We start from the raw sequence: 22,870 nt of genomic DNA on the forward strand, positions 1-22,870 counted from the left end.
GAGAACCAATGACGAAGCATGATCAATTCCAACCCCCACGTGTTTAGTACAAGGATCTGAATGTGTCCATTAACATCTTAGCTCTCCTGCAGTTGTCCTGCTGAGATCTAGACTTAGGAATGATTTAGAAGAAATACTTGAACCAAGATTCTACAGAACATCAAGCCTTACCCACTGTAATTTGGACAATCTGCTTTATTCTTAAACAAGGAGTCTGAGACTGGCCAAAAAAAAAAAAAAAAAGATCTGCAAGAGAAAGACAGTCCTCAAAAGTTGGTGAAAGAGTAAAGCAGGAGGGGAGTCTTTAGCTGTAGGTAGCACCACTTGCCTTTCAACCATGACTGTCAAGACTTAGAAGACATGTGTTTCAAGTAGCCGTGTCCAGGGGCCAATGACTAGTTCTGAGGGGAGGGACACCAGAGTGTGCTTTTGAATAATCATGTGCAAAAAGGCTGAGCCTTTTAGAACAGCTTTACTCGAGAGCCAGCTGTGGGGAAAAAGCAGCAAAATAAATGACTGGATAGGCGTAAGATTGGTCCATCCTCAGCCTGAAAATGAGGTGTGAATTAACTTCGGGAGTGTGTTCTCACCCCATGGCTGTGTGAATTCCAGAAGAGGGTACAGGAGGGCAGCACAGATGACCCTCAGCTACCTCGTGACCAGAGGGGTGCTTTGGCATCCGTATAGGACTCCAAAGACACAGGGCCCTTCTATAGCCTCTTCTGATCTATGATACGCTGGTTGCTAAAAGGCCTTGTCATGGCAATGAAAGTGAATCCCTAGCAAAGGCAGGGAGAGGGAAAACCAGGAGCAAGAGGAGACTGGGGCTCAGGGCTCTGGGAGCCAGCTAACTGAAGATGCACCCATCTAAAGACCAGAGGTGCTGACTGAAGTGAGTGCAGGAGTTGGGTTCCATTCCCTGACTGAACATAACAGCTATTTTCACAAATAGGGCACTTACTCTCTCAGTGGTCTCCAGCCTGGTGCTGAGCCCTGGGGGCAGCAGTATGGAGCTGTCTTCCCCATCCTCACACTAATAACATGACTCCTTTCAGGAAGCCTCAGGTCAATAGGAGAGTTTTGAGTTTCAACCAGTTTTTACACAATTCTAATAATCCTCAGGTTAAGAGCTACATGCTATTAATGGGCAAGTTAAATAAACTCTTGAGTGGAAAATGCTTTTATTCCAAATCTGGAAAGCCCAAATTTGAGGTGAAATTAATCTTTGGTAAAGGCATTAGATTTGAGAGTTGCCCAGCTCAGCCTTGGTCCAAGTAATCCCCGTTTCTCCGTTTCTGAGGGGAGGGGCAGGTGAGAGGATGTGAAATCCAACCCGTGGTGCCTAATGCTCAGAAGCAATTACTAAGCTATCACGGGTGTACTTTCCTCTCAACTGTGCTCTCACTGCCACTCCATTCAGCTTCTGTCCCTCCTCCCACTGCCCCTCCAGGTCTGTTCCTGCTACTCTTCCCCAGTCAAGAATTGCTTGCCATCCAGGACACTGGTCTTTCGAAACAATGGCCTTGGTGGTGCTTAGGACACTTTGCTGAGTGTCTCTGGGACTGAATCTTGACCTTCCCCCAGGCATAGGGATCAAAGATGGCAACTGTCTCAAAATCTCATCCTAGGAACTGGATGGATTACCCAGGGGGGCCCGCATTAGACGTCTCATGTCCAAACATTCTGACATGGCAACTCGTGTTCAACGGACCCAGTACTTCAGCAAACAGCAGTATCAGCAAGTTGTGCCATCAATGCTCCATGTCAGCTTCTCCCAGAGCAAAGACCTCGGGTGTAAGAGGGCTGGAGGGTCAGAGGAACACATTTCATTGCTCACTTCGGTCCCTTTTGAATCACTCTTTCCAAAGTGATACTAAATACCCCAATATTCAACATAAAGCAAAACCAAAAGCAGAACCAGGCTTCAAAGATAAGGGAGCCCTATTCACAAAGCTCCAGAAGCATTTAGCTTCCCTCAAAGTCAGAGTGCCCTTACTTGATGATGCACGAAGAAACTGACAACATTTGGGAATGCACTATAATTAGAATGGCTGAAATTAAATGCTCAATATGTGTCAACTACTGATGGAAAGTTTTATCACATTTGGCAAAACCAGCTCAAAATGATGAACAAATTATAGAAACTACTCTCTTCCTCTAAGAAAATACCTAATTCCTATCTCCAGGAATAAGGCATCATACATCCTGTAATTCAGGTCTAGTGCACAGAATTATACACCTAGTTCTTGGTTAACCCCAGAAATCATAAGGGCTTACAGCTGAAGAAAACTGCAGCCTCATCTACTCTTGGCTTAACAATGCAGTCCGTAGCTTGGAAACAAAGAAGTAAAGAGCTATCATTGGGCAGCCAGACACCTAAACCAAAGCTTGGACAGAGAGACCAGTACAGATATAGACCCACGATCACACAGAGACAGTTTATTAGTTTCTTCTACCAGAGACAGTGACATCACTTTTTAACAGAAATCTCAGGTCATTTGAGAGGCCAAATAGATCCAAGGAAGGAAGATGATCATGAAATAGTTAAATTAATCAAAAGGCACTATGACACCACCTAAAACCTACTACCGTGGTGGTAGTGGGCTAAGGAAGATTAAGCTACAGCAAAATAATCTCACATAAATGTTAAGGATTATATAGCAGAAGCGGAGTTTGCTTTCCAGGAGACTGGCACAACGATCATTTGGGACCAAGAGGGCATTTGGCCAGGAAAAGAAAGTCAGGCCAAATGGAAAGGAACGGGGAAGGAGAATCCAAGCGACAGAATCCAAGCAAAGGGGGATGGGTCAGGCTTTTTCCTCCCAAGAAGCATTTGCTGCCTGGTGGGCTGCCTCCCCTCAGGCTCCCGCCCTAGAGCTGCTCCAGCCTCACAGGAGCTCAGCAACCAGAGCTGGGTTCAGGCTGCCCCAGGCTCTTGCTATAATTTAGTACTTTAGAGAACTTGTCACACACTGGGGGCGGGGGTGGGTTGGCTTTGTTGCTAGTACCTCTGAACCAAGGAAACCCAGAAATGTTCACGTGCAAAGTAGTGTGAGCTTCCCCGGGACACCTCAGATACCCTACATAACGCCCTCTGAAGTCGTAAATCTTGTAGCAGCTGAGCTGTATGTAAAGCTGCAAGGTTCACAAGATCAAAGAAGCCAGGGACGAGACAATGCAGGCAGGAAATCCCAGCACTTACCCTCAATCTTTCTCTAATTTAGGAGAAACACTAATACACCTGATGTGGGGGCAGAAAGCGACACTGCCACAAGCTGGGTCTTCTGCTAGATTGTTCATCAAATACCAAGGGGAAGTAAGGGGCGGGGTTCACTTTATTTTTTTAAAGCCTCCGAAGTTATTCTATTATAAAGGGACATGACTGAACAGGTAGGAGACAGATTCCCCATTATGAGTTCTCCTGATGGCTTCTGCAAGGATCATGGAGATGTCGATCACCTAGGAAGGCAAGAAAAGCATCGGGTTAGCATCACAGAGATGGCTGGCCAGTTTGCAGACACTGATGAGCCTGGTAAGGGTCCTTCCTCTTAATGCAGCTACGCTATGCTGTTTCCCCAAGTGAGCCGGCACCCAGCCACCCTTCATAACAGGTTTTAAATATAACCAACCACTTGGAGAAGAGTAAAAATGCTAATGGAGAGAAAACTCTGACTCATCAAGATGGTGGTGGATTTGCATTTAAAAATTCTTAGGAATGAAAAAAAATGCTTACTTCAGCTGAAAAAAAAATCCTTAAGAATGACATCAACCCTCTAATTCCACATACTTCAGAAAGCTAATGGATTACTGTACACATTTTTAATTAAGCAAGGCTTTGTTCTTTAAGTGCAACAGCACTCAAAGTTTACTGTCTAACAATTATCTGGGGACTTACTTTAAAGTACTGGTGACCTCTGGTTTTGTAGGTCCTGGATGGAGCAAAGGAATCTGCATTTTACTAAGAACCCTAGGTAATTAACTTAGGTGGTTTCCAGAGCACACTTTTGAGAACCACTGGAAGTTCTAAGAAGCATACCAACAGCTTAAAGGTGCCACGTTATGGTTACAGGGGCCAACATTTAACATTTAACAGTGACACACAGTGTAAAGTGTGGATCCGAAAACTCGAGCATGCATCACATTCACTGGGAGAGCTTGTTAAAATGTACAATCCTGGGGTCCATCCTCCAGAGATTCTGAAGTCTAGCAGTCTGAAATTTCAGATACTTGATTTTTTTTTTTTTACTTTTATGTTATAGATCCTGATGGCAGCCTAAACCTTGAGCGCAAAGGAGGAAATCTTCAGAACCCAGACACCTCATTCAACACATGTAACCACCTCCCAAACACTCAGCAGAGTCTTGTTTTGCAAGAGTCTCACCCTCACCTGTATTTTGGAGCAGTGCTTCATCTTATCCTCCTGAGGTATGGTATTGGTGACTACTACTGCTTCAAAGCATGCATTGTTAATGCGAGAAATGGCTGGGCCAGAAAAGATCCCATGAGTCAGGATAGCATAAACTCTGGTGGCTCCAGCTGAGAGAAGTCTAGAGGAAAAAGCGGAGTTGATTAGGATTACTCTTACTTGTCACTGTAAAATCCAAGTTGGGGAAGAGGAATGTCTGCTCTAGCTGCCATAACAAAATACCACAGACTGGCTGGCTTAAACAACAGAATTTTATTTCTCACGTTTCTGGAGGTTGGGAAGTCTAAGATCAAGGTGTCAGCAAGGGAGGTTTTGTTCTGAGACCCCTTCTTTCGGTTTGTTGGTGGCCCCCACCTTGCTGTGTGCTCATATGACCTCTTTGTGTGCATACATTGTGGGCGGGGGTTGGAATCGAGCTCTGGCATCTTTTCTTACAGGGGACCAATCTCATCATGAGAGCTCCACCCTCAGAACCTCATCTAAACCTAGTATCTCCCAAAGGTCCCATCTCCAAACACCATCACACTGGGGGATAGGGTTGAATTTTAGGGGGACACAATTCAGTCGATAGCAAGGAGAGAGAAATGGACTAAGAATTTATCTGAATAGGTTTGGATTAGTGTAAAAGGACTGTGGCACGAAAACTGCTGCACTCAACAAAATCTGTCTCTTCTTCTTTCTGACACACAGCTGGACTACATTTCCCAGCCTCTATTGCCGTTAGGTGTGGCCATAATTCTGGCTATCAAAATATGGACAGATACTTATAAAAATCTCCCATGGGTGATCCGCCATGTTCCTTTCCCTTTCTGGCTGGCCAAAATGGAAATGTCTCCCAAGGTAACCTTGGAAGCCACATATTAAAGGTGCAGTACCACAAGACTGAAAGAGGAATATTCTCATTGGAGCATACTGTGAATGAGAAACTTTATCAATTCAACTTTATCAATTCAAAGAACTTTATGCAATTCCAGCATAGGGGGACAAAATAAAGCTAGCTAGCATCCCCTCAATTTAGTTCCAAGAAGCGTTGGAGTTGATCTGTTAGAGCAATTAGCATTACCATACTAATGTGATAAAAGTGGTTTTATAAATGTACACTCCAGGATCCAAACTAGGAAATCATTCAGCACACAAATATTTTTTTTACCACCTATTATATATATGCTAGGGACTATACAAGGCACAGACACTTGGAGGTTTAAAAAAATTATAAGCCTATAAGCTTAAATTATAAATAATGGCCCATCTCTGGGAACCCTGCCTCACAGGTAATTAGAATTAAGCTAAAATACCTTTGTTTAGCTCACAGGAAACTGTGAATGACTGCAGGAAGGAAGAAATTAACACCTCCACTCCAGAGGTGGGCCGGGACCATGGAATGTTTGACTTTACTCCCTCCCCTTTTAATATAAAACAAGCCTGAATTCTAACTCAGGCAAGATGTTTTTTGGGGACACCAGTCTACCATCTTCTTAGTCTGCTGGCTTTCCGAATAAAGTCACTATTCTTTCCCCTACCACCCCTCCCCAAATGATGAGAAACAATGCTATCCATAGCAGCTTGGATTATAAGCAATGGGGAGCCACTTAAGGTTTTAATGGAGGAGTGAGGGGGTCTAGCGTTAGTTTTAGGAAAATAAGTGAAGGGGGAGGCAATGTAAAAGATGGACTGGGGAGGTAAGAGACTGGTGATTGGCAGCAGTGAACAGAGGGAAGGCAATTCAGGACAGTGCAGGCAAGAGGTGAGAAGGACCATGAGCAAAGGCAGTAGCAGCTAAAATGGACAGTCAAGAGGTAAGACCGGGGTTTCTAGTTCAGGTAAAATATAAATATGAGAATCTAGTTCTGTCTGCTCAGGCCTATGGATTTCTTACTTTAACTCATTAAAAAAACTATAAAAAGTAGAGTACTCAGAGTGATGAAACAATTTTGGAAATACAGTGGTGATAGTTGCAAAACATTGTGAATATAACTAATACCACTGAATTGTACTTTTAAAAATGGTTAAAATGGAAAATTTCATGTTTTATACAGTTTAGCACAATAAGAAGGAAAAATAAAACTAAGGAAATCTGGAGAAAAAATAAAGAGTACTCATCAATTTAACGCATTACAATTCCAGCCTAGGGGGACAAAACAAAGCTAGCTATCATCCCCTCAATTTAGTTCCAAGAAGCGTTGGCAGGCTTGGGGCATTCAGTTAGCACTTAACTTTTTTTTTTTAACTTTGAACTCCCAACTCCACCACAAGGCACTCACTTGTCAGCTGCATGGCAGATTGTACCACAAGTGTCAGCCATGTCATCCACCAGGATGGCCACCCGGTCCTTCACATCTCCCACCAGCACCATGCGGTCCACCTCATTGGCCTTCTTCCGCTCTTTGTGAATCAGGGCAAAGTCCACATTCAACCGGTCTGCGATGGAGGTCACTCTGCCAGACAGAGTATTCACAGTTAAAAATATGTGTGTTGGTAGGGGTGGGGGCTTTTAAGACAACAGAAAGGAATTAAAGACTGGGCTTGATTTCTGGGGGAGAATACTCCTTGAAACCCAATAGTTCCCATGGTTGGGAGGAAGCAACTATAATTGATTGGTATCACATACTGGGTTTTATAGACTAATGTCTTCATATTCTGAGAGCAGTTGCTGAATGTCTTGGTCAGACTTCAATTAGAATTCATTCTGGGTTCCAGTAGAGTATGGACAGACACCCTCACCAGTCCCAGGAAGCAGTATAATGCTAGGCTACATTCATTTAACGGACTGGCAGCAGAATAGGAGAGAGAGAAGATTTGGTTAACTAATGATGGGAAGGTACATCATCCCAATCTGATAGGCGGATGTGATGAGAAGTGAACCTGAACTTGGTGGGGGAGGAGCAGTACCCAGCCTGTTCCAATGCCCGTGCCCTCGTCACACTCCCCTCAGTGACCCACCAACTGTCAATGTCAATTGTACCTGGATACCAAGCTTGGGATTTCCTTTAATGACTGCTAGAAAGTTATACCAATTAACCAGTCAAACCAGGCATCTCGCTGTACAGCCCAAAGTATCTCCAAATCACAACAGAATTCCTTTTTTTATTACAAGATAATACAAAATCAGAAGGTGGGACAGAAAACAAATCTGTCTGGCAATAAAGTACCATATAATTCACTCAAACAGAAATCCATTTAGTGTGAATGGCTGTGCTGTTCCAGTGACATGTACAGCCCTGCCCCACTGTGCCATCCTTGTTATGTGTGAAGAGGCCTGTGCTTTGGGTTGTTTTTTTACTGTAGTACTGATCCAACCAGAGTACTCTGTCTTATTTCCCTTGTGACTATGGTCACATATCTTGAGTTTGTGCTGAATAAGGGAAATCTGTGACCACATAATAGAGAACCGACAAGATATGAACCACAATCTAGGCAACATTTGTTCCCTGAGCTAAATGACCCGTACCCTGTGCTGTCCATTCCTACTTTCTGGGCACATAACATCAAGAGTTACCAATCTGGTTGGGATGATTACTTAGCAAATGCATGTTCACTTACTTCAAGCATCCCAAACCATCCATACTCAATAGCCAACGAACTAAAAAAAAGCATAAAAGGCTAGAAAAAGTCACTCCCTATATCCTTGAGGAGAGAACCATGTGCAAAGTTGTGCAAAGTCGTGCAAAGTCATAATCGCACCAGAATCTACCTAGCACCAAAACCCTGCCAAGATAGAAGTGCTAGTCACTCACTTTGAAAATATTTCATCTCTGTAAGAAAATGATAAATAAACCAAAAAATCACGTAGCCATAAGTCATCTACTGAAGGCAGTTTTATGTACCCAACTCTGGAAAGAAAATTGTGCTTGATTATTTATTGGAAATGTGACGCTTTTCTAAGTCCCCGTGGAAGATGTGAAAATAATGCCAGGAGTTAAGACAAGTATGACAACCACCACGAGGGGGATGTTGTTTAGCCTCTGTCTCTAGTATTACAGATGGTAACTAGCGATGACATGGGGCTCACAAAGCCAAACATCTGGCTGGAGAACACAACTCAAGCTCTCAGCTTATCAGTTCTGTTGAAGTTTCTGAAATAAGCAGATTGTTGAGAAACAGTTATTGAAAATCTGAATGGCTTTTGGAAAGATCTGAATTCACCCTTCCTAATCATCTGTGTTTTGTGGCTCTTTAATCTATTTCCACAACAAGAAGAACATGTGTCATGCTTCTGAATGCACTACTAACGAGTGAGCCGCTAAGGAAAAGAAAAGCTATTGGTCTGTACCACGTGGGCTGAAGCACTGCAACTGGCAATCAGTTTGTTTAGAATGATGTTCAGAGCTTGGCTTTACACAAAATCACCACTTTCTTTTCCTTCCTGCTTAATATTTTAATTCAAAGGATCAAAACGGTTTAACTAACAGCATTAAAAGGTATGTAAAAGCTTGCTTGTTCACGATCAGCTTGGGGTTCAATAGCAGGTGTCACTCATTAGAAAACAAAATTGCCTGTCCCTCCTGATGGGCTGATGGCAGTGATGCTAGCCCTGCACTGCTGAGTCACTGACAGCTTACGGTCAAGCTCAAGCCCAAGCCCATGATACCAGACTATTTAGCGCCCCCTCTGCTGCTATCTTGTCTTTTAGGTAATGACTCAGACCAGTACAAGGGGAGTGTGTAAAACCACATCCAGCCCATGTCCCAGCTACCACCACATCCACTCTGACATTCTTAAAAACTGCCACTTCTCATTATCTTGTAATAACCCATAATGGAAAAGAATCTGAAAAATAATATATATACACACACACACACACACATATATATGTATGTATGTATAACTTTATTACTTTGCTACACATCTGAAACTAACACAACACTGTAAATCAACTATACTACAAGAAAAGAGAAAAAAAAAACCCTGTCACTTCAATAGAAAAACACCGCTTTCTGAACGCTTTTCCCAGTACATTGGAAATAATATGGATTTCAATCATACCTCTTAGCTCCTCCAGCATCGGGCGAGACAATTGTGCAGTTCCTCCACTCAGAGATGTTCTCCCTTATCCACTTCAGGACGGCAGGCTCTGCATACAGATTGTCCACTGGGATATCAAAGAAGCCCTGTAGAATGAAGCTGGGTCAGTTTTGTTTCATTTTCCTTCTCTTCCATTTACAAATGGTGAACACACAGAGAATAGTAACTTGGCCAAAGAATACTTTATTGCAACATTCAAACTGATCAGAAGGCATGCCCAGTGTGGCAGACTGTAAAAATAGCCTCCTTGAATCTGGGCTGTGCAAGACAGCCCAGGCACCATGGGCAGAGCCAGCCCTCAGGTAACCCACGACTGACCGTAGGCACAAGGGTGAGCTCTTAGGGGAAAAACAGCCCAAGTTCAGCCGAGACCAGAACTACCTAGCCAATGTGCAGACCCATGAGGTGATAAATACTTACTACCTTATGCCACTGTTGAGCTGGTTTGTTAAGGAACAAGAGCTAACTGGTAAACCAGTTAGAGATGCTATGATATATAAACTTAGTGGAAGGCATTTATAATATATGCCCACAGAGAGTAACTAGAAGCCAGGAGTAATTAATACTCGTTGCTACAGATTAGTACAACTGACCTGATCCTCTTCTATAAAATGGGCAAAATCACCTGTCCTATAGCTCACTGAATTCCCAGAAGCCTCCAGTGATAATGATTTCAAAGTCTTTTTTAAAAGTACAAACTATAATGTGGTATTCTGCTTCCCTACCACTGTGTTAATGCTAAAAAGTAGATTCTAATATCTATGGCTCTAAATGTAATAACAATAACAGCTTCCATCTTTTGGTGCCTTTCAAGAGCCAGGTATTATACTATGAATTTAGTATCTTATTTAATACTCCCAATAACAAAGCAGCGTATGTTCAGAGAAGTTAAATAACCAGCCCAAAGTTACAAAGCTAGTGTCACAGCCAGTAATTCAAAGGAGGTCTGATGCCAGAGCCTATGCTCCACCACCCCACATCACTAAGACCACGAAATATGTTTAAGGTGAGGATGTTGAGAATGTCATCAATGTCTAGTTGATGTGAGCTGTACTTGGGCAGTTTTTGCTTCCCTGTGCTCCTCAGCATTATCAGTCCTCTCCTACCCCCCTTTCTAATCCCTAATAATTCCTAAGCTAATATTTAGTTTCCACCGATACCTGAATTTGAGAAGCATGTAGGTCCATGGTGATAATATGATCTGCGCCTGCTACAGAGAGCATATTTGCCACCAGCTTGGCAGAGATTGGAGCCCGGCTCTAAATGGAGGAGAGGAAAGGAAAAAAAAAAAGGCCAATTTGAGAAACAATTCATTTCCCCAGAAGCATTTATGTATTGTGCATCTACTATGTTTAAGGCGCTGTGCTACCAGGAAATTCATAAAAAGTGACAGAATCACTGACTTTGAATAGATCATAATCTAGCACAAATACTAAGTGAAATTATCATTTTTCCAAACCAGGATACATAACTCAGGAAAAAAAGTATCTTTCTACCTTTCATTTTCTTAATGTACATATTTTGAGCCTAGTCAAGTGTTTCCAGTGCTCAATTATTTAAATTAGGCAGACTTTAAAAAATCTTTTTTGAAAGAATTTTACTAAAGTCTCTTTTAACATATACTCAAACCTGTGTCACATCTAACTTGTCAAAATTTAAAGACACATCACAGGATGGAAATTATAGTTCATTTTGTAAGTTATACCACTCCCTTACTTCTCTGTAGGTCACCCTTCCAGCAACCTCAATCCCCTTAAATAACAGGTAAACATACTTGGCTACACCGTAAAATTGCAAGGCCCATGCCCTTCACTCCATAGGAGCACTGTATTCCATTAGATTAAAAATATCTGGCTTGCTCCCAAGCATTGTATGTAAAATTTGGACGTTGATTACAATAGACCTGTACCTGCAAAGTTTTATATATATGCTTTATCCTCTAATACACCAAATAAGGTGAGAGATGCATGCGTGTGTGTGTGTGTGTGTGTGTGTGTGTGTGTGTGTGTGTGTGTGTGTGTGTGTGTGTGTGTGTAATGAGACCGAGTACTCATGAAACAGACTTCAAGTTATATGAAGAGGTCACAACTAAAACCCCAAAGGAGCCTCAGAGGATCTACCAGTTTAAAAAATATTCTACTCCATGGGAGCTGGTGCTTAGTCTTATTGATAAAATGAAAAACAGTAGTGAGTTGGCCAAAAGTCACATATATATGACTGGAATAAAAGAGACTGCAAATGTGTTGCTTTATACAAACCAATCTACATGCCAATTGTTTTGAAAATCAAGTAATGCCTAAGAGAAAAAATAATTTCCTCTAAATGTACATTTGATGATTAAGAACATTTTTGACTTTGGGCAAGTGTTCCTCCTTCCCCTGATTAAAAAAAATTATTTAAAAAAAAGAAAGGAGATTCCTCTCCTACCTTATCCTTCTTATCCTGCCGGGCATAAGGGAAGCACGGGATGACTGCAGTAACCCGGCTGGCTGAAGCAATCTTGCAGGCATTAATCATGATTAAAAGTTCCATCAGATTGTCATTGATTTCACCACAGCCGCTCTGAACAATGTAGACATCCTCTCCACGCACACTTTCACCGATTTCCACACTACAGGAAAGGAAGGACAACAAAAATCAGAGATTTTAAAGCACTATACTGTACACCTACAGACAGTAAGGTCTAAAAAGCAGTCTCCCCACATAAGCTATGAATGGGTTAAGGCTGCATGTGGACTTGATCTCCTCAGACTTCAGGAGATTCCCCTGCAGGACCCCCTGTACCAGGAAGAGTTTACTGCCCCAGTTTACCCCAGTGCACTATACAGATATTACCTATTTTTATAGGTGACAGGACTGAAAAAGACTGGCCAAGATACTTAAAAGTAATTGAACCAGAATTTCAGTAGGTGGGCTGTATCTCATTTCGTGTATGTGAATACAGATTTGATATAGTATCTATGACTGTCACAATCCATATATAACAGAAGAAGTAGAAAGCTCATGCAAGGAATGAATCACTACTATTGTATAACGATGTCTTCTACAGGACAGTACCACACCTACCATACTGGCAGTCCACTCAACAAATATTAAATGTCCCTGTGCCAGTCACTGTGCTAGGTGCCAGGGACACAATGGAGAACAGCTTTGGTCCTTGCTCTCACTCACTGTACCCTGGTCCAATTAGTCTTATTTTAAAAAATTCCACAGGAAGTTACTCTAATTATGGAATAAGGCTATATTTTACTATAAAATGAAAGTTTTAATATCCATACTTGGATCCTTACCAAGAATAACTTATTAAAAAATAAAAAATAACTTCAGTGACACCTCACAGTAACACTATTTCCCCAACTAATCCTCTAGGTGAAGTAGGGGTATCTGTGGGTGCACATGTGTGCATGCGTGTGTAGTGTGTACAGACGAGAAATAGATCTGATAACTTGGTGAAGAGAAAAACTTCAACAGGAGAGAATTCCATTGCTAGAAGCTGCTCTAAGAGTAAAAGTATTTAATATTTATTCCTTTCCAATCCAAGTAGCAATGGAAAGGATCCTACTTAAAAAAAAATGGGGTTAGCTTATATTGTGGAACAAGAAAAATAAAAGCAAATGGTAAAAATAAAACCAGAAGCCAACAGGGAAATTGAGATAGCCTGGTAGCCAGAGCAAAGAAGAAAACCCATTATTTTGGGGTATCTGGAGATAAACCTTTAGCACTGAAAAATGGGCAAAATAAGCCCAAAGTAAGCAGAAGGAAGAAAGTAACCATAAGAACAGAGGTCAATGAAGTTAAAAACAGTAAACAATAGAGAAAACCCACTGAACCAAAAAGCTGGTTCTTGGGGGGAGGAGCATCAATAAAATTGATAAACCTCTAGGAAGGCTGACCTAAAACAGCCTTACAGGAGCAGTCTACCAAACATTTAAAGAATTAACATGAATGTTGCATAATCTTTTCCAGAAAACACATGAGAGAATACTTTCCAACTCATTTTACGAGGCCGGTATTACCCAGATACCAAAGCCAAAAACAATATAAAAAAAGACAATACAGAGGAGGAGGAAGAGAAAGACGGGTGTGGTTCCAACAGGGCAACAGGAAGGATCCCTGCGGTGACAGAATGGTTTTGTATCTCCACTCCAGCAATGCCAAGTGTCTTGCTTGTTGCATTATACCCTAGCTTCACAAGAAAAGTAGTTTGGAAAACTAGTTTGGGAACCTTGGGAAAACTGGGTAATGGGTACACAGGATCTCTCTGTATTATTTCTTACAATTGTCTGCTAATGTACAGTTAGCCCAAAATTCAGTTTTAACAAAAGGCATATTATTATACCTTGTGCATGCTTGAGTAAACCATTACTGCAGTCCTCAGTGGAAGCTGAGGTCATAAAAGTATAACTAAAAACAAAGGCACTTCTCGACACAACATTGTAAAATGACTATAACTCAATAAAAAAAATGTTTAAAAAACAAACAAAAAACAAACAAAAAAACAAAGGCACTTCTGTAGTAAGTAAAAAGAAACTAGCCCAGTTGTATTATTTTCTGAGAAACTACTATGAGGGAATTTGGAGAACTCTGGTTATAAATTAATTTGAGAAATAGCTCATCTCAAAATATGTTCTCTGTGGTTTACCACACATCGGTCAAAACCATCTTCCTTTATACTCCTTGAATACACCCCATTCCCACCTCACAGCCTTTGTACATCTTCCCACTACCTGGAACGCTCTTCTACAAACTCACTCATTTCTCAGGTCTCCAATCAAAATATCTTTTCTGATCATCTTATTAAAAGTGACTTCCTTGAGAATGGATAAGATTAAAAATGACTTAATTATCAACCAACTATACTATATGGACCTTGTTTGCATACCAATTCAAGCAAATTGTAAAAAAAAAAACACCTTTATGAGATGGAAATTAGAATACTGGCTAATTATTTGATATTAAGACACTACTGTTAATTTTCTTTAGGCAACAAAATGGTATTGTGGCTAATGAAGTGTGTATGGGTGATGTGATATAATATCAAGGTTTGCTTCAAAATCATCCATCTGTGGGGGGTGGGGTATGGGGAAGGGGAATAAGAGATGAAACAAGATTAGCCAGAAATTGATAACTGCTTAACTAGGTGATGAATGCACGGCACAGAGATCATTCTACTAGTCTCTCTACTTCTGTACACGTTTGAAATGTCCCATAACTAAAGTTAAATAAAGTGACCCTCCCCAGTAATTCTCTTTATCCTGGTTATTCCTTTCAGAACACTTATCACAATTTCTCACTGCCTTATTTTTATGCACTTGTTTGTGTCCTCCACTAGAATGCAAGCTCCATGAAGGCAGGGACCAGATCTGTCATGCTCATCTGTATCCCAGCCAGCCATGCCAATATGACACGAAGAATGAATGAATGAAGGAACGAACTAACGCCACTCAGGATTAGGTGGCCTCTTGCATCTGCTCACTTTAGACAAAGCAAGAACCTTCTCCAGGCCTGCTATTGGGAACATTTAGAAGACTGATGCTTACTTATCATTCCTTACAATGTAACCCACCACACACAGCAGGTATGTGGGTCCAATGTGTTTCTTCAAAGCTTCTGAAAGATCTGCTCATACCCTTTAACAGATACTCAGCTGATGGATATTTAACTGGGGAAAGAACTACAACCTGATGGGCGCACCATGATGCAATGGCTACTAAGAATTTTATGGTGACATCCTGAAATCATGACACTGTGCAACATAATGAACCATACAGCAATTTTGTGGACCCCAACAGAGCTGAACTGACATCAATTTTATCAAGATCAGCCTTAAGAACCAACTAAATCTGTCAGCTACACTCATGCCAAAATTGCTTTCTGGAGACATTCTTCAAAATTTAAGTGGATGGGCAGGAGGGAGAGTAACTTGCATGTGTCTCGACGTGTGGGCCCAAGAACGTCACTGTGCACTGTGGGAGTCACTGGCCTCAGGTGGTTACCGAGCACTTGAAATATGGCCGGTGTGACTGAGATTGATTGAGATGCACTGTAAGTGTGAAATCCACACCTTATTGTGAAGACAGTATAAAGAAAAGAAAAATATATCGATTTTTATATTGATTGCATGTTAATGTTAAAAAAACACTCAACTAGACAGGACTAAATAACACCTCGTGGAAGTGAGCCTGCTTGTGGTAGGCCCAAATAAGAGGCTGTGGGAGCTCAGAGGGACTTCCAGATCTCCTTTGCTAACACTGTCTGCCCTTTTGAGAGGTTCCAGGGGGAAGAGCCCCTTCTATGTTTTACGGTGCACAACTCTAGGGTCCTGACCGTGTACTCCAAATATCTGAGCAACTTCTAAACTCAAAATTTTAATCCCTCCCCATAGTCATCTCCCACTCACCTCCTTGACCAAGATCTCCACTTCTCTGGGGGAGAGTGAAAGTCAGGCACATTGACTGCCAATAAAAAGCCAATCGTTTCCTCTACATCTGGTACTGGAAGCTTCTGGCTCTCGTTTGAGTCAACACAGAATGTCATCTGTGCTCCAGACACTCACCCCCGAGTCAGGCTGTCTGATTAGGAGCTAGGGAAGAGCAGTCTGACAATGGATCCAAGACAGGATAAAGGACAGGCTAATTATCTATTCTAAAGCTGTCATTAAAATAAGACCAAATAATATCAAGTAAGACCAGAAAACAACATACTTAGACCATGGTGGCTTATCTCTCCTAACAAATGCCTCAACTAGCAAAGTCAATATAAAAAATAACCACAAAATTGCTTACACTGTTCATATGTTATTCACTCATTATTTAAGGATACCATGCTTAAAAATTCATAGAATTCTGGGCCTGGAGGTATCTTAAAGAGTTTTATGAAAATGAAAACTACATAATCCATTGCATACGCCTTTATCCGTTTATCCCTTTGGCTGCCAGGAAGCCAAGGGATACAGTTAAAGTAACACTAAATCAACTTAGGTAATCACCTTATGCCAAATTCTTGGCACAATTACTATAGTCCTTTGTTCTAATAGGTTTCTGATGTACCTATTTAACCTTTTTTACCCATGGCTATCATGAAACACACTTTAAATTCCTTCTTTTTTACCTGAAGGCAGGTAAGGTATTAATTATAAAATTAAATTTTCACTGCCAACTTAAACATCAGAGAGCATTTGCTTTAGCAAATAGTTTTAGTCTAAATGATTCCTTTAAAAAGTATATTCTAACAACAAGTAAGGCTTGAGAAGGAATTTTTTTTTTGGAGAGATGACAAGTGGTTTATTAATAATAATATTTTGACATATTATTCCACATTTACATTTCTTATGTAAGTTAATTATCTGTTCATGCCCTTTGTCCAGTCTTGAAAAGGAATTCTTAAAAAATGACCAGCTCACCATGTAACACAATCACCAGTACCATTTTTGTGCTATCCACCATCTGATGATAATCAACAGTGCAGCAATTTCCCAAAGCCAAACTAACACTTAGCCTCAAGCACAGAAGGATGTTATGATCAGACATGCATCTAATAACTTGAAAAAGTTATTTAACTATATTAAAAATAATGTGGTACAAGTAAACTAGGACACTGCCTTGTTTTACTGCATATAATTCTCTAATCTCACTAATCAAGAACAATCTTTCTCTCCAGTTAGGACTTTAAGGTAACTTTCATAAAGCCTTAAAAAGCCCATGAATTATACTCTAAAGCCCTTGAACTAAAGCCATGATTATACAGCTTGGTCAATAACCAGTTCAATGAATCCTCAAAAAACCTTGATATTGTTCTTATAGTTTCCTCTAAGAGATGGTAAATTAGGTAGTGATTGATGGTAGAACAATTGATGGTGTGCCTATAACCTGTTTGTTCTTAATATAATCTACTATGTGGAAAGACCTGGTTTAGCAATTTAAAAGGTAACACTCCTTGTTCTCTCCCTTGAGCTAATGGCATGTCCTCCAAATGGCTTTGGGCCAATTACTCTCCAGCTGTGGTGGGGGGGCAGATGATTGGCTATATCCATCCAATGAGAAAACTGGCTTCTCCTTTACCTTTTCCTTTAGGATCAGGCATAAGTGCATCTGATTAGCATGGAATGTTAAACACAAAAAGGAAATAAAGTGAATCGAAAAGTGTGTTTTGATTGGTGGCATTCTTAAGAAAATCTCAAGAATTTAGATGGAGATGTTGGCATGTGCGAAATACGTGAGATTAACCAACATCAGATACAGTTCTTAGGAAAATCCTAGGCAACCAAGGCTAAAGTCATCCCCCCTCAGCCTATCCAGAGTAACCAAATAAACCAAAATTTAACAATAGTGAAGAGAATCGAGTCAAAAAGTTTAGTACATATAACAAAAAAGAAACAGACACAGATATAGAGAACAGACTAGTGGTTACCAGTGGGGAGAGGGAAGGGCAAGATAGGGGGAGAGGATTAAGAGGTACAAACTACTATGTATAAAATAAATAAGCTACAAGGATATATTGTACAACACAGGAAATATAGGCAATATTTTATAATTACAAATGGTATATAACCTTTAAAAATTGTGAATCACCACGAAATTAGTGAATATAACATAAAAGAAGCCGACTCACAGATACAGAGAACAAACTAGTGGTTACCAGCGGGGAGAGGGCAGGAGGGGCAGCATAGGGGTGGGGGAGTGGGAGGTACAAACTATGGGGTGTAGAATAGGCTACAAGGGTGTACTGTACAACATGGGGAATACAGCCAATATTCTGTAATAAGTGAAAGTGGAGCGTAACCTTTAAAAATTGCATTAAAAAATTGTGAATCACTATGTTATACACCTGAAACTTATAAAGTATTGTACATCAACCACACGAATAAAAAATGCGATACACTCAAAAGTTTCAAAAGCCAGAGATACTGCGCCAGCCCAAAATTCAAATACCTAGAGTTGGGCAAGTAACTTAACCTGTGAATCTTAATTTCTTTGCCCATAAAATGGGGATAGTAACAGCAACTCCTCATAGCAGTGTTGAAGAGATTAAATATGAGATGTATATAAAGTGCTTAGGGTAGGAACTATATAGCACATTTCAAGCAGTCACTATACATTATCATTAATATTGGTATTACTGATAGGAGTAGAAACTCATTCAACTTTTCTGAAGAGCAATTTGGCAGGAGATATTAAAAAGCCTCCCAAAGTGGTGTAAACCCTTTAACCTAGTAATTTGCCTTCTAGAGATTTATCCTAAGGAAATAATCAGGAATGGCCAAACATTTATGTTCAAGAGTTTTCATATAAAGTAAATAGGTCAAAATTGTAAATATCTAATAATAGGGACTTGGTTATCTAAAATTATAGCAAAACCATGATATATAGCTATTTAAAACCATGTAAACATTAAGGGGAGAATCTATTCAAAATATACTGCAGAGTGAAGAAAGCTATAAACAACCTGTCCTACACTTTTGAGAAAGTACATAGACACACAAACATCTGGAAGGTCCTAAGTCAAAATATGAACAGTTTATTTTAGCTGGTGGAATTATCTGGGATGTCTTTTCCCCTCCTTGTCCTCTTCTATATTTTCCACGTCTTCCGCAATATCATCACCATCCCTTACCAGCATCTGTGCAATTATTTTGTGTTGGACAATGTTCTAAGAACTTTACTCCTATCTCATTTAATCCTCACAATAACCCTATGGATAGATACTACTTTACAGATGATGCAAAGAAAGGCTAAGGATTCAAATCCAGCTTCTCTGATTCCAGAACCTGAGCATGTAACCTCTCATATGTATTTGTGTGTGTCATATACCCATATATATGCATGTATGTTTCCTCAAAAACTGGACAGCAAAGGATGACCCTGACTTAAGAAGAAAAGCCACTCCATTCAAGAGAGCATCAACCCCTGAGATTCTGCCAAATTGCAGCAAATAGCAAAACAGTCTCATTTGAGGATGGGCTCTGCGTTCCTCATCTGATGACCCACAGCATCCACTGAGCTGCCCTGCCCATGACCTTTAGATCCCAAGAGTCACACAGGGCAGCCATTACCACTCCTGCAGTACAGAAGAGCCAAAGGTTGGGGGCAGGGAAGTGAGGGGAAACTCCATAGGCAACATATTCGATTATGTTCAATGAAGATTTCAGAACATCTAAGGAGCCAAAAAGCTAATAATTAAGCCAGAAACAAGACAACCTAACCAGTCAGCAATTTTTCACATTGGACTTAATCTAATCCAATGTTTCCAAGTTGTTCCCATCTGGTTGTTTCAGAATGAAATCAGCCTTTTATCTCATTAGTAGACTGGGATTGCTGACAGTTTAGATAAACCAATCTGAACACTAAATTGTTCTCCCCCTCTACTCTCCCAATATAGCCTCAGGTTCTGATGTGATACACTATGCAGAGGGTACACAAGGAAAAATAAAGCCTTTGCATTTTTCCTAGAAGCATAGGAAAAGGAGTTAATAGCCACAGTTCTCTAAGGGGACCAAAAAAAAAACACCTCTAAATGAAAATCATTCCTGTCCCTTAGCTGTAGGGCTACTTGCAAAGTCTGGTCCTGTTTTGTCTTCTTTATTACTGCCCATGAGTCATAATGGTGTGGTTAAAGCTAAAGCTTGGCTAGCCTCCTTCCATTAAGGCATTGCCTGGTTACAGATGGCAGTGTGTGCACTATCATTTGCATCACAACCAATGGCACAATGATCAAGCATCCAGAAAGAAGCTGTCTGCTACACATGAATGCTTTTATCAGCCGGGTCTAAAAAGGATAAGGGGGGAGTTACTCTTTGGTAATCAGTTTAAAGAAAGAAAACAGGAAACATAAGGACTTAGAAAAAAATGTTCAAAGTAATCTTCACCAATTTAACTGATCACTAGGTTTGGTGTAAACTTTCCCCTTAACAATTACAGATAACTGTATAAGACTGTGTGGTCACTGCTACGATTTGATCAACAGGGTAATAACACAAAAAAACACCTATCAGAACCAGAAGATTCTACGGTTAGATGGAAGGGGTATTGAAAGGATCAGGTGACCAAGTTATCTCTAAGATGGCCCAAAGGGGCAGGAATGTGGAAGTGGGGGTAGGGAGCAAATTTAATTAGCAAGGCAAAGAAACAAACTCGAGTTGCAAAAATTCGAATTCCAGGCCTTCCACTCGATTATCTTAACATTAAGGGATAAAACGGTTTCCTAAACTCCCCACATGGCGTTAAAAGAAGTCGGCAAGGTCAGGATAAACTTTGGTACTGAAAAAATATGCTTTTGTACTGTCTGAACCAGTAGCTACAGTGAGGAAAGCCAAGGATTCCAGAATTAAGATTCCCTAAGATTTTCTGGGTGGCTCAAACTGAGATGCTGGCTGTCAGGATGCAGTTAACGCATCATTTTATCTGATCGTCTAGATTTAACTTAAGTCTAAAGACGTGAAAAGCCTAACGCTTGCCAGTCTAAGGGAAATCCTCCGTAATAATTTTGGCGCCCTCAGTACATAATGTCAATTTCCCTCAACAGGAAACACGACTGACACCGTTTCTAATCAAAAAGCTGCTTCTTTGACTCTAGGAGAAACACTAGGAGGAGTCAGTACGCAGCAGGATCTTCCATGCAGTCTGGTCTATGACCTGAAGAGAACCCAATCCGGTCTGGATGGCTCCACAGCAAAGCGACAAAGCCACGTGTCCCCACTACCGAGCCTAGGCGTATTTCCCCTCCCGTAGCTTTAGGCAGCCACCATCCCCGCGTTGGGTCCTCCAACTCTTGCCCTCAAACCCAGCAGCTTCGCCTCCAGCTCCATCTTGACTCCACCCCACCGCACGGTGAGAATGAGCGTGACCCTCCCGCGAGAGGTAAAATAACGGAAACTGCCCACGGGGCACGCTCGCCACCTAGCTGCCCCTTCCCCCCACCCCAGTCCTTCGGAACTCACGCGGTGGCCCCATCCCCCTACCCTCAGCTGCCTAAGTGTCTCCCTGGCCGCCCGGGCAGGTGAGGCCGGTCGGGGTCCCAACTTCATCCTCACCAGGTCTCCTGGTTGCTGAATTTCTTAGTCACCACCTTGCCTAGCTCCAGGCCCAGGCGGTCGGCAATCTTCTGGGATAGGTCCTGGTGGGAGCTGCCACTGAAGATTTTGATATTCGGCATCTTGGCCAACTACCCTAGGCGCTCTTTGCTTAGCGATCACTGCTGCTGCCGAGTCGAACCAAGTCGGCCCAGAGACTCAGTACTAAGCACTTCGCGTTGCTATTCCGCCATCTTACATTCCCGCCCCGCGCGCGGCTCTAAATTGCCCAGCGCCGGGGAGGCGGGGTCAGCAGGGAAGTTTACACCCCACCCGCCCTGATTAGCTGAGTGCCAGCGAGGGGCGGACCCTCACTGTAGTTCCTCCTGCCTCCGCCGCTCTCAGGTATTGACTGGAGGCCACGAAGAGGGCCAGGCTAAGGAATAGCTCCGCCCCCTGTTGCCAGGCGGTCTGGGAGGGCTGGCGAAAAAGCGCCGAGACACCCGCGCTTGGCTGGGGGTGAAGGGATGCTGGTGACGCGTAGGGCCGGATCTTTCCCGCAAGCGGGAAATCAGCCACGCGCTTTTTTTTTTTTTTTTTCCCTTCAGCACCTGAGAGTAAGCCTGGCTCTGGTTTACGGATTCTTTTAAGAATATCCATTTATCAGGATGGCAGCCATACTGTCAGAATGAAGGAGAGATTTCTGAACATGCTTTTTATCTTGTTGTAAGGATGAGACTGAATTAAAGCACAGTTGCATCACAGAGACACACCCATAGCACAGGCTCATCCAAAGGGTAAACAAGCAATTGCAGTGTCGCCGTGGCCTGGAAGACAAGTCCCAAGGGGAAAGTGACTGAGGGCATGCCACCTGAATAATCCAGAGACACTGCAACAGAAAGCTGCATTTTGATTTTGGCTCTGGGACCAAAGATGTTCAAACAAGGGAAGGAGAATGGATTTTCCAAAATATCGGCGCAAAAAAAGATCTGATTTATCTGACCCCTGGAAAGGAGAGAAAATATAGTATACTTATGCGACTTCAGATAAAAAGCCCCTGAAGGAATCAGAAAACCTGGTTTTTGGTCCTGTCTGCTTCATGTTATCCTCAGCATCATATTCTGCATGTTGCTAATGTGTCCTTTTACACCATTATTTTATTATTTTTATGATGATACTTGCTAATTAGACCAAATAGAGCCTTTATTCTCACACCACATTTTCATAAAATATATTCCAACCATAGGTTAGAAGTAAGAGAAAAATCAGACAATTTTAGAATCATATAATTTTAGTTGTGAGTGCCATAATGCTCATAACTACAAGCTGTAAAAATAGAAGGGACTTCAGAAATCATCTAGTCTACTAGCTTCATTTTACATATGGTGAAACCGAGACCAAAGATGCGAAGGAAT

The 22,870-nt window shown here is 41.5% G+C and overlaps 1 protein-coding gene across 1 annotated transcript; it reads right to left on the reverse strand.

The window, feature by feature from the left end:
• Positions 1–2,424: 2,424 nt before the first annotated feature.
• PRPS1 (phosphoribosyl pyrophosphate synthetase 1) lies at positions 2,425–21,821 on the reverse strand. Its single transcript, XM_010946117.3, has 7 exons — positions 21,477–21,821; positions 11,876–12,059; positions 10,609–10,707; positions 9,410–9,534; positions 6,688–6,861; positions 4,388–4,547; positions 2,425–3,459 (listed from the first exon to the last, which is right to left on the reverse strand). The coding sequence occupies exons 1-7, from the start codon at positions 21,596–21,598 to the stop codon at positions 3,367–3,369; spliced, it is 957 nt and encodes a 318-aa protein (XP_010944419.1). The 5' UTR covers positions 21,599–21,821; the 3' UTR covers positions 2,425–3,366.
• Between the last annotated feature and the right edge of the window lie 1,049 nt (positions 21,822–22,870).

The sequence above is a fragment of the Camelus bactrianus genome, chromosome X, assembly GCF_048773025.1.
Source record: "Camelus bactrianus isolate YW-2024 breed Bactrian camel chromosome X, ASM4877302v1, whole genome shotgun sequence".
NCBI lineage: Eukaryota > Metazoa > Chordata > Mammalia > Artiodactyla > Camelidae > Camelus > Camelus bactrianus.